At 45.4% G+C, this 12,747-nt stretch overlaps 1 protein-coding gene across 7 annotated transcripts in view; it reads right to left on the minus strand.

The window, feature by feature from the left end:
- XYLB (xylulokinase) overlaps positions 1–12,747 on the minus strand; it is a 134,708-nt gene that overhangs the window by 36,854 nt on the left and 85,107 nt on the right. For 4 of the 7 annotated variants that reach the window (XR_002435423.1, XR_002435422.1, XM_021387898.1 and 1 more), the window contains exon 19: positions 6,720–6,851. The exons of 1 other annotated variant lie outside the window; for it this stretch is intronic. Coding sequence is in view for 4 of the 6 variants with exons in the window: in XM_021387898.1 (XP_021243573.1) it covers positions 6,762–6,851 (90 nt within the window). In the remaining 2 variants the exon portion in view is untranslated. Of the gene's footprint in view, positions 1–3,228; positions 3,356–6,719; positions 6,852–11,419; positions 11,537–12,747 lie in introns of those variants that run through there. 2 more of the 7 variants (XM_021387899.1, XM_021387902.1) reach the window with 2 other exon arrangements.

Here is a 12,747-nt window from a genome sequence, read left to right on the forward strand (position 1 = left end):
GAAAAGCTGCTCTAGACCCTGCCAGGATGGTAACAGTAGTGTCCATGGGCAGATCTGTGAACTTTGGTGAATTTGCTGTTGCATGCTTTGGGCCCAGAAAGCACAGCTATTAACCCTAGTCTGCAGGAACAAATAAGGAGGAAAGGGTGCAAGTGGTTGAAAGACAGCATGCCAAGCAGTTGGTGAGAGCTCATTCCCAAACGTGCAGGCTCGCCTCAGACCTGGGTCTGGCCAACATTTTCGTTGAGGAATGGACTGAGGATTTGATTTTGAGAGGTGGAGAATGTCCTTGTGAACTCCACTGTGGACCCCAGTCTGACAGGGGTGCGACTGCTTAAGGAGGGAATTCAGACATAATCTGAAAAGCAATGATCTGAGAGGAGCAAGGAGAAAGTCCAGACAGGAGGGTACATCTGCCCTTGGGAGGACAGCTCCAGCTCACAGGAGATGCTTGTTCATGGTTCTTGAGACCAAGAGCCAGCAACGGGAGCGATGTTTCTGTGAAGTCCCCTCCTGCAGTGTGCTGATGGGAGAGGGAACACGGGAGGCACATAAACCCACCAAGGCATAGGGGACAACCCCCAGTGTTCCCAGCAGGAGGGCTGGGGGCAGCTGCTGTCATCATTTGGGAACGCTATCCAAGACAAGGGATGCTTCCTATGTACAGACCAACGCATCTCCTACAATCAACGCAATTTGCTCCTTGTGCACCACCAAACCTCAAGGCAGCACCTCTGGACTAAGGGCACCGTGCAGAGGACACTGCACAGATTTCGGGCAACAAAAGAGGACGGAACGAGCCAGCAAGGATGCACGGAGCCCAAAACCTCCGAGCCTGGGCAGGGGCTCGTGTGCTGCTGCAAGCGCAGCGAGCGGGCACCCTCTAGCGAGATGCGCTGAGAAGCGCTGCTCCCTCCGCACCCACCGCCCTGCCCAGCGCTACTCCCCGCAGCACAACCTGGGGGGGGGCCCGCAGGTCAGCCCCATTCAGTTGCCACCCGCTGCACCAATGCTAATTTCCCAGCAGCGACAGCCTCCCGCGAATATTTCACTTGTTACAGCTTGGTTCGCAAGGCATCAGAAGTTTCTTCCCTTCCTGGTCACCTTCACTGCCTTCCAGTGAACTTTTGGGTAGCGTATGCTGTGTCCTCTGCCCAGCACTGTTGCACAAATGGTGAACAGGCTCCCATGGCTCTCAGGCTGACATTTCACATCGAGATGTGGTGGAGACATTCAAGATCAGGCTGGACAGGGCTCCGAGCACCTGATGGAGCTGTGGGTGCCCCTGCTCATTGCAGGGAGTTGGACCAGGTGGCCTTTATGGATCCCTTCCAACTCAAACAATTCTGTGACATCAAAGCTGAGGAGTCAGCACAGAGTCAGGCAGGAGATGAGATCCTCCGACCCAGAGACCAACATTCTCCTCCCCAGAACCTCGACCACAAATGTTACACAACAAAATCTCCTTCATTCCCACATCTTCACAAACAAAATTGGTTTAGGGTCAGCTCATGCAGCCTTGGAAGGTGCAGATGACTGCCACCCCTGCAAGCCCTCAGGGACAGAACAGAGCCAAGCCGTGATGAGGGTAAATGTTGCTCCTAGTACTGCAAACACATTAATGTGAGAGCTCCTATCAGATTTGGAGAGCTGGCACCTAGCCAGGCTTTGAAGGACACCCTTTCTCATCACATTGTCACTGGTGTTTTTGTTGGAGGTTCCTATCACCTGCAGGTAAATAGGACAAGATGTAGTGGCTTTAAATTGTGCCAGGGGAGGTTCAGGTTGGACATTAGGGAAAAATAAATCTCAGAAAGAGTGGTGATGCATTGGAGCAGGCTGCCCAGGGAGGTGGCGGAGTCACTGTCCCTGGAGGTGCTCCAGAACCATGGAGATGTGGCACTGAGGGACACGGACAGTGGGCATGGTGGGATGGGTTGGGGTCAGACTAGATGATCTTAATGGTCTTTTCCAAGCTTAACAATTCTATATTCTATGCAATGGGTTTTTTGTGCTCAGTGCAGGGCAAGCCTGTCACCTCCTAATCCATTTTCCTCATCCCTTCTTCCATGTTGTTTCTTGTCCCATCAGCCCAAAACCAAAGGATTGTTCAGCAGGAGGCAAACTCCTTTGTCTCCTGCATCACCTCTGAGCCCCCCACTGCCTCCTCCAGGTCCTGAGCCCCCCTGCCCCAGCCAGATGCTTCCCATGAAAACCAGCTGCCAGCAACACAAGCCAAGGGTCTGGCTCAGCTCTGGTTAAAGCCGGATCCAATTTTACAAAACCCAACTCACAAGCAAGCTCATCTCCTATAAATAAATATAAAACCTGGGGTGCTTGCCTTGTTCCTGAAACAAAAGGACTTGTGCTACGCAAATTAGATTTTTACTGCTAGTTAGTGAAGGAGAGGGGCAGACACAGAAAGGTGGACAGAGACAGGCTCTATGCACACTTCTGAGGGCAGAGCAGCAAGCAAATCCCCTTAATGACCTTTCAGATGCCTCTTGCCCATCATGCTAATTACATGGTCATTTTTTGGTGACGTGGGCACGTGTTCACAGAATACTCAGCCGAGTCTGTCAGTGTGACAGATTGTTCTCAGTTTATGCACGTATCCCAAAAAGCGCTGTTATTGCCTCTTAAAGATGCAAGAGTCCTCCTTAAAATCAACTTATATTTTCAAACCATAGACTCACCAAAATGAATTAATTGAATCGAGTGGGCCAGAGCTACCAGTGAGGGGGCTGAAGCCCTGGTCGGGGTGTTGGAATTGCGATCAGATCACAGAAAGATACAGCCTTACCATAACGTCAGTATACGAGCAGCGTTTGTAGGAAATCACTAAAAAGGTTTTGGCAAAACATGAAGATGAATGAAATCAGCCACAGGGAGAGGACCAGGAGCTGCCACCATCAACCCAATGCCCATACTGGGAAAAGAGAAAAGTGCACAAGCAATGGCACGCGTCTGTGTTTGTGCCATTAGGGAAATAAAGTTAACACGTTATTTCTTGGGTTCAAACAAACAGTGAATCAGAAATAGATTTTTTTTCTAAACATCCCCACTTCCTTCTTTTTCTCGATGGCTGTTTAACCATTGCTTAGTTCAACCCAAACGTTGAACGGAGAATGTACTCGCATCAATGCGGTCAACAAAGCACTGAGGCACCTGCTTAACTCAAAGCAGATAACTAAGGCGCATTCAGGGAAAATTACCCATCTGCCTCACCTGTTTTCTCTGAATAGGGGTCCTCCATCATTTTAAAAGCTGTATTTCTTTGAGCATAAAGTACTGCAGCAGCAAAAATCAATGCACTGTGCTCCATCAGCGTGCATCTGTCACTCAGCTCCTGACACTGGAAAGGAAGGAACACACGGAGAGAACACTCACCCTGTCCCCTTCCTTTAAGAACAGCCAAGAGTAAAAGGATGCATAATTTAGTGGAATGGCTTTATTTGTGTATCGGGTTGTATTAAACGTCAGCTAAGGTTATGTTCTTGTCTTCAGTTGCTGCTGGGTGTTGCTTCAAAGTCATTCTGAGTCACTGCTCTCCATCTTTATCTGCTGATGGGCCCCCAGGTAGCGATGGGAACATAACTTCCCCTGACACAGATAACCTCCAATAAAGGAACGGCTTCCGTTTTGATGTGCCGATTACAATAAACGGGGGGATGTTGAAGGCATGAAGAAGGGGACCACAGCACTTGAAAAGCAAAGAAAATGGGTCACATCCTGCTCTGTTTCTGCGGCAGCAGGCTTGCTCCAAGCTACTTGCAAAGCGGCAAGGAAGTCGTGAGACTGCTGCTAGGGCTATCGATGGAAATGCAAACCTTTACCTAGAACAGTACCTTGTTCTGCAGCAAATGAACAACAGACTGGGAACAACCAGAAGGCTGTAGTCTAGGGAATATGAGCCTCCTGGTTCCAGAGTCCAGGAGGATGAAGCATCATCTAGGCCCAAAAAATAATCCCCAGGGTCTGACTTCACTCAGATTTTCCATTAATTGTGCCAATACTGACTTTACAGAAGTTCCTCCAGGCTTCCATGAGCTTGAAGAAGGTGTGAATCGGAGCCCAAGCATTCAGAGCCCAAGCCACTGTCAGCCTCAGACAGTGATAGGACAAGATGCAATGGCCTGAAGTTGTGCCAGGGCATGCTCAGGTTGAATATTAGGAAAAATATCTTCTCCGAAAGAGCAGTAATGCAGTGGCACACGCTGCACAGGGAGGTGGTGGAGTCACTGTCCCTGGAGGTCTTCCAGAACTGTGGAGATGTGGCACTGAGGGATGTGATTTAGTGAGCAACATTGGTGGTAGGTGGATGGTTGGACTAGATGATCTCAGAGGTCTTTTCCAACCTTAATGATTCTGTGATTCTATGATGCTATGAAAAGGAACAGGCTGTGCCCAGAGGGGTGCAGGCTGGCACTTGGCGAGGCCAAGGGAAGTCTCCTCTGGAACAGAGCTTTTGTTTCAGCCTGATATGAGACTTGCCAGAGCCAGTAACTCTTTTCATTCTGTTCAACGGGCTTTGGGTAGTGTTGTTTCTAGTGAATTCATCTCTGGCTGCCCGAAGCAAAACTTCGTCAGATCATCTTGCACAGAAATCAGGTAGGAGGTTTCCAGAAAAATCCTGCCCTGGTCTTCCAAAGCATCCTGCTGTGGAAGCAATCCATTCGTTGCACTGGTCCCAGTAACTAGTTGCTTTGGGATCATGTGGCCAAGGGCTTCCCTTGCTCAGAAAGAGCATTAACGCTCCCACCTCGACCCCTCAACAGGGTCTGCGCTCGCTGTCACACACACACTTTCTGCAGAGCACCAAACATTGTCATTTACATCCATAAAGAGCTGAATTCAGCACTCTTTCCATAAAACGGATCGTGAACCCTTACCACCACTTGCCTCTCCTTGGAATAATAAATTATGAGGACAAATGGCAGAATCATTATCAGTTTCAATATCCAGTCATAAATAGTCTTGTAAGAACACTGAAATGATGGTGTTTTATTGCGTTAGATATCACTTGCCATTAATTACAGCATGAAACTTTTGTACTTTGATGAAAAGCATTTTAGCCAGCTCTGTTATAAATTTAAATCAGCCTTAAAACAAAAGTCACCTCAAGTCGTGGGTTTTTTTCCTCTATAGATTTGAACACAAAATAGCATTTTAAGTTTGGAAAGACCAAAAAAAAAAAAATACAGCAAGGTTTTAAAAAAGCAATTTCATTATATACGCATTTAGCTTTAGCACTGACAGCAAACTAAGGGTACCAAAGGCTGTTTTGGTTTTTTTTAAAGCAAAATCATTGGCAGCTGGATTTCACTGCTACAGGTACTTCATAGTCAGTTTGGTTTGGTCGGGTTTTGCTGTAATGATCAAGTGCTGTTATGAATCAATGTGCTCTAGTTTATATTTCTGCCTGTTTCTTCAGCCCAGACCCTTTCTCCTCCCTCCTCTTGCTGTAACTCTCTTGGGACAGAAATGCAGGTGATTTCAGAGCAAGCCTGAAGTCAACAGGAGCTGGTGGGTTCAGCCCCTTGCAAATTTGGATCCCACAAGATCTCACAGACAGAAGTTTAACTTCAGTCTAACATTAGTGCGACAAACCACAGGAGTGAAGCTAAAAATCTACATTTGCCTACATTTGTGGAATCAGTCAGTCTTCAAATGTCCTCCAACACGCAGGATTTCCGCCCATGCAATTTAAGGTGCTGCTCCAGTGGAACAGGTTATCAGCCCATGGCATTGATCCCATTTTCTGTTCATTTGCAGAAGGAATTATTCCATTCCATTTTGGCCATGATAATCTTATAGCTACTGCTAACAAATCCCATAGAGACCAGGATCCAGAGCCTCTGCTCAGCTGAGCAGCAGGACATCTAACAATCCAGAGGGATTGCTCACATCCATACATGAATGTTCACTGTCAAATCCAGGCACACAGCACCAGCTCTGCTGGCTCCCATAGTTTTTTTTGAGTAGACTTGTAGAAGACATTTTGCTTTTATTTCCTACCCTTCCAGGAGGGATTATGTGTGCTCAGAATTTAAGTTAGGCACATGGGACCAAACAGAGCAAAGTTTGGCTTTTGTCCTAGCAAAGGCTTTTGTTCCACCTAGGCGCAGGGCAAACCTTTCTTGGAGGTACAGTGGGAGTCAGCTCAACCTTAAGCCAGAAAAGTTTAGGACTCAAATTGCCATGATAGTCAATGGAGATCTGGTCCCTATATTCAATGGTTCCTTCTTGTCCTTGGAAATGGCTCCCAGGAAGATTTGCTTTGTTACCTTCCTGGAGACAGAGGTGGAGCTGAACAGCCTGCAGTTTCCTTGGATCTCCTCTTCATTTGAGGATGAGCATAACATTTGCCTCTTTCCAGTCATTAGGGATCTTCTGCTGTCATCACAGCCATTCAGAGATGATAGAGCAGCCTCACAATGGTATCAGCCAGCTTCCTCAGCACTCTCACACATCTCCATCTGGCCCCACACATCTCATGCCCATTTTGCTTCACTAGCCCTAAACTGATCTTCCTCTACTACAGGTAGTACCCATTTTCCCCACACATTAGACAAGAAGAGGCTTGAAAGCAGACCATGCCAGTAAAGACAAAAGCAAAGAGCACCACAGATTTTCCATGCTCTTTTTTCACTAAGTTGGCCAGCTCATTCAGCAGCACACCAACATAAGCCCCAGTTTTCCTTCTTCTGAGGACTTACCAATAGGAATCCTTATTCTTAGCCTTCACTCCCTCACCAGTTTCACCTCACTTCTGGTTTTTCTAATTTCATCCTCCTTGGGCCACATCTGAGATCTGAGGACAAGTGACATTTCCCAGGGCTGATGAGCACCTGTAAAAATAGATGTCATTACAGCAACTTAACCGTTGCTTGAAATGACGACCATTTGCTTTTTGACACAAAAATGAGAAATTTAAGAAAAACAGTCTAATTGCTCATTTAAGGCAGCCTGTTCTTTCCCTTCTGCTTAGCCTTGTTTGACTATCTGAGAGTTTAGCTCCCAGTGCTCTTGCTTAAAATATAACAGATGGCCTCTAATAAGTAAATTGAAAAGTGCAAATAAGGTTAAAACAATTTTTCTTTATTGAATATCATTAACTTCAAGGCTGTCCACTTTAAAATGCTAATTAAACCTCACTTCCTTTTGCAGGGTTCTTGTGAAGAAAAATTGCCAGGGGGCAAATTCCTCTTGCTTGTAGAGGACTAGCCCAGCAAACTGATAGCAAATCGAGCTATTACATGTCCCAGTGCTAAGAAGTAGAGCTGGAACTTTTCAATTTATTTTTCCCTTCCATACTCGTTGCTTCCTACAAATCAAACCCAATTAAGAAGGAAATTCAAAAGAGGTCAAGTGTGAAACCCTGCTCTGGCCACGTGGCAAAAAACAGCTTCTCTCAAGGTCAGTGCTCAATGCAGCTTTCTCAGTAAGCAGAGTGTTTCTGACATGGTGCTACAGCCTTGCCACACGTCATGCTGCAAGTACGTGGCTCGATGTTCCTGGCACGGCACACAGGGGACAGGAGGTCCTTCAGCACCTCCACCTCACTCCTAATTTCCTGCTTAAATTTACTCCCATTCAGTGTGTGTCATTTGCTGGTGTGCCAACATTGTCCTTTGGCTTGAGCCGCTTTTCTCCTGCTCTTTACCCCCAGCCTGAAGGATTTATACTGAGCAATGGTATCACTTCTCAGCTTCCACTTGCTAGGCAAACAAAGCCAAGCTTTTAGTCCCCTCTCCTAGGACAGCATTTCTATTCCCCTCACTGACTTATCAGCCCTCTTTCCTCATTTGTACTAGTTTAAATTCTTTCCTGACAACAAGCGAGGACATTTGCAAATGTCCAACCTGATGGGGCTCACCAGTGCCTCACAGAAGGCAACACTCCTGTCTCAACTGGAAAGGCACAAAGGGAAGCTCAAGGACAAGACTGACCATGTCATGGCTATGACCTACTCATGGTCTCAGCCCCATCTTGAACTAAGTAACTTCTGGGACACCAGCTTTGGCATGACGGCACATCACTGGGAGTCCTGGCTGCCACCTCTGCCTGATGGGTTTTACCCAATGTCCAGTTTGTCTTTAGTAGGGTGGAGGAGGCTCAGGGAAGGAGCAGTTTCCATGTTTCCTGGGGGCCTGGAACATTTCAGAAAGAAAAGAAAGATGCTTCATGCCAGAAAAGGGGAGCTTGAGTATTGGGTCTCCTCCCTGAGCAACTGCCAAGTCTCAGAGTACTCTCCCTCTCCCTTTAAACATACCATTCTCACTCATCTGAGAAATTTAATTTATTTCTTCATTTAAAGATTCAGAGTGTAAACTGCAAAACACAGAACTTGATGTAAATTACCAGGCCAGTCTCAGCTCAGTGATTTCTCATCTAGACAATCTGGCTCAGCATCAGCGTTCAGGCATCCATCCCTTACCTCAAAACACTTGCACTGTGGACAATCCAACACTGTTTATCTAGTGACTGAGTTACTGCAATGTTTCTGGACCAAGAGGGAAGGGAAAGAGTTTTCTAACATTTCTTCTGGCCTTTACTGTAAGCACTGGTACCAGTGCTGTCTCTTCCCTTTTGCTACAGAAAGCCTGTGAACAATGGGAGCTGACTCCTGAAGGCAGGGGAAGCAGTTAGCAGCAGTTGTTTAACCAGTCCATGTGGGAATCATGCCAAAACCACACACAGTACAGATCAAAGCGGAAAACCTGCATTCACTGAGTTAATAGCAAAACGAGCCTTTGTGGAAAGACTTTGGGGAGAGTCTGCCATGCTGCAAACACAGTGAGATGCAATCAGATAAAACACCATGGACATATCTCCTGAGCCAAGAGTTACTGCGAGGAAAAAAATAATCTAAGGGAAATCTTCAAATGTAGTTTATTTGCTTATTCAGTCCCTGTACATTGCAGAAGAGTTGGACTAGGTTATCTTTAAATGCCCCTTCCAACTCAAATGATTCTGCGATGACTAAATCACATGCAGGATTAGCTACATTCAAAGTCTTCTTTTCCCCTCTGCTAGAGTAGAGATTTCTTCTACCAAACAACAACAGGTACCACAATAATTCTGCTGAGAAACTGAGAATGGGGAAATGTATCATTGCCTTTTAACAGTATCTTTCTTGATCAGAAGTGTACTTCTGTTGTAAGCAACTGAACTCCAGTTGAGTGATCTAGGGTAGGAATCTAACAAAATAACACAGTGACAGAGTGACAGGACAATGTCCCATCCTAACCTAACAAGCTATGGCAGAAGTGCGAAGAGATGCTCTCAGGAGGCATAAGCTGTGACAGCAAAGTGTGTAAGAATCCTTTACTTCTTACTTGTTTTCTCTAATGTGTTTTATATTAAGATGAAAGCCCTCACCTAAGAAAGAGCTCTGTTTCTGCCCTGTTTCTCTAAGCCCTACTTTTATACAGCATGGTTTAGATTATTTTCAAGGAGAATTCCATCTTCCAATATACCAGTACTGCAACAGAGCTGAGGTTTCATGTGAGGAGTGCACATGTGTCAGTCAGACCGTAAATATTGTCTCCCAACAGCAAGTTGAACAGGCCCTTGTTTTCTTGTGCAATGCTTGCCTAAGTCTTAAGGGAACTGCCTTTCACTATAGCAGAGAACTGAGCTTGCAGGCATAATACAAATGCCTGAAAGAGTCCAGCCTAAAGGAATAAACTCAAGCAAGGGCATGCAACAAAAGGACAAAAAGCAGAAACATAAGAAAGCTCCTGACCCAGGTCTGCTGGATATCTCCACAGAGGTGCACGAAGAGTCCTGTCTGAAGGGAACTGGAGAGGTCAATCACATGGATTTGACAGAAAAAACAGAGCAGTCCTGGAACAAGAAAAATTTCTAGTTGTACTATGGTGACTGGGGACAACTCTTGCCTCCAAAGCTGAAATCAGTTTTCAGTGAAGTCTTCAAGAGTTTTGGCACAATGTAAAAATTGACTTTTTCTGTTCTCTTCTCCGTACTACTGCCCTTCTACTCAGCAGGGAGAAAGAGCTCACTCAGGAGATAACTCACCTGCTCTGTTATAGACAACTGACATAAGATGAACAGCAGCCAAGAACTCCTTTTCCTTGAGGTCCTCTCATATCATAGGAGACAAATGTCTACACTGGTCAGATGAATCCCACACTGAAGGTAACCAAAGACTTCTATTTGACCAGATGCTGAGCAAGAGAGAAGGTAACAGGATAGATATATTGCAGAGTACTAAGACACAACGTACTCAATGAAAACAGGGTTGATAGCAGCATCTAAACAAAAAAATAGAAAAAATACTTGTCATCCAAAGAAAGGTCTTAGAGCAAGAAATGCATATGCAGTCAGTGATATTCTCCGTTGTTCTAATGGGTAGGGTGAAGCATCAAGAGATGAGGAAACCTAGTCAAAAACTGAAATGAGACATTACAGCAGAATCCACACACAGCAGTAACTGCTCCTTCACCCCTACCCCTTAGGATCTGTGCTCCAAGAACACTTTGAGAAATCACTGAGCTCCCACAATGTCAGAGACATCCCCAGAGGTCTGTGATCACCGCAGCAGCATCCTTCTGTTTGTCAAAACCAACTCTAAGAAGCAAGAGGGGAGTGGAAAAACAAGTGTAGAGTCTTGGGGTCAAATTTCAGCAGGAGACGCGCTCACTCGGGATAGTATCACGTACGGGAAGCTCTTGGCATCCCACAGAAGTGGAAACAGCCCACCAGGCAAACTGTTGTGAAAGGAAAGGTCGTACCTGCTTCCAAGATAAGGAAGAAGGGTCGTAGGGAAAACGTTCTACAAATCTTACATTCTCACAGTGTTAAGCTTTGAAGGCTGGAAGCTAACTCACTAGACCAGGCTAACCAAAGAGCCTGGTCTTTGGCTCGGTCTCATCCTGAATTCTTTTTGCCTAATACATTTTAATCTTGACCTGCACAAAAGGAACATAAGCTAATAACAAGATAAGATCCTTTGGCAGAGGTATGATTTTATATGTGCATGTATTTTATGTGTGAATTGTACTAAAATTTCAAGCTACGTAGGATCAGGACTACAGTCACCTCTAGTGAAGTTCTTAAGGAAACATTCCTGGTGGGACAGTGATCCCCAGGTATCTGAGGGAATGGCTACCCAGCTGCTCATCATCCTTGGTCATACTGTTAACTGTTGGCCAATTTCAACCCAAAGACCTCACCAAAAACCCCAATCTGAAAGGTTATATGAAAAAAATATATATATCAGTAGCTGAGAAAAAGAAAAACCAAAAAAATCCAAATTTGCCATTTTCAGCTAGGAAACAGGTTATAACTTGGAGCCGTCTTCACAAAGGTTAGTTGGTTAGTTCTCTATAGCAAATATGCTTTTCTTCCATACCTGCTAACCTGCATACAGAAGGCTGGGGATGACAGTAATAGAAATATGACAAAACAAATTTTGCCTTGGCTTTTTGCAGCTTTAGATACACATTCTTCACCGTGCTGCTGTGATCTGTATCTGTGGTGGTAGCCACAACTCCAAAGGAAAAGAAAGCTGAAAAAAAAGAACAAAAAAAAAAGGTCCCTCTGGGATCACACACCATGGTGTTCAGTTCAATTACTTATTAAAGCACTGACAGAGCATGGACTTTTTTCAGTACATTACTTATTCACTCAGAGCTCCAGCTCTCTCAGACTGATCCCATAAGAAAAAGCAAACATCTTTTCCTCTTTGTTCCCCATTGCAACACAAAAGACTTCAAGACTTCAGGTTGCAAAGAAAACTGTTTGTCTTTGGGTCCTGGTACACTGAGAGCTCCTAGGTGAGTCTGTGCAGCTCTGATTGACTGGTGAGGGCCAATCAATGGCGGGGCCATTGAGCTAAGGATGCTGCCTCAGTTTTGCCACATAATTCCATGACCCACATGCAACCTTGAGTGCCTTTGCTGGTGTAGGATGGGAGCTGTGGATCAGACAGCAGTGAACAACTTCCTTGTGAGAATCAAGTTTTGTTTTTATTTTTTTCCAGGAAACAAGATCAATTTTCCATACAGGTTCCAGCACATTAGACTAGCTCAGCAGGTCTCCAAACACAGGAGACCTTTCCTCTAAACAAGGTGGGGACACTTCGCTGCTAGCCTTGGAGTACAGCAAGGTTCTAAAGAGGAAAGAGGGAATCAACCTCCATGCAATACATGGAGGTAGAGGATATTGGCTTCCCTTCAGATTTGTGTTAGCTAGAATTTTAATTAGCCAAGTAACATCTTTACTCCAAACAGCCAGAACAACATAAGGTAGACAAGCAGCAAAACAAAGCAAAACAACACAAAAACACTTTGGGAAAAAATACTTTTGGAAACCAAAGTGCACCAGAGCTTTCCATCACTGAGGGCTTCTTTAAAGGGATGTGCACATGGTTTCTTGGCAGGCTAACAGGCATCCCTAGGAATCACAAAAAGAAAAGAGTGGTAGAACTCTTACAGCAGCATCTTCTCAAAAGACTTTTCTAGGGGGAGATTTATTGAGTCTTATTCTATCTGACACTAGTCAGTGAACATGTGCAACTTTGGTGAGCTGGGGAAAAAAAGAGCTTGTCTATAAATTCTTATGCTCCAGACAGCATTCCTCAGAGGCCAGCCCTAATAAACCCATCACCACAGCAATACTATAACTCAGTGGTGCTCAGCTCCTGGCCTTTCAGGGTCTGGCATCTGCATCTTTTCTTAGGGACTGCTGCAGTAAGCACAGAGTGCATCAACTACCGTG

The sequence above is a fragment of the Numida meleagris genome, chromosome 2, assembly GCF_002078875.1.
Source record: "Numida meleagris isolate 19003 breed g44 Domestic line chromosome 2, NumMel1.0, whole genome shotgun sequence".
In the NCBI taxonomy this organism is placed as follows: Eukaryota; Metazoa; Chordata; class Aves; order Galliformes; family Numididae; genus Numida; species Numida meleagris.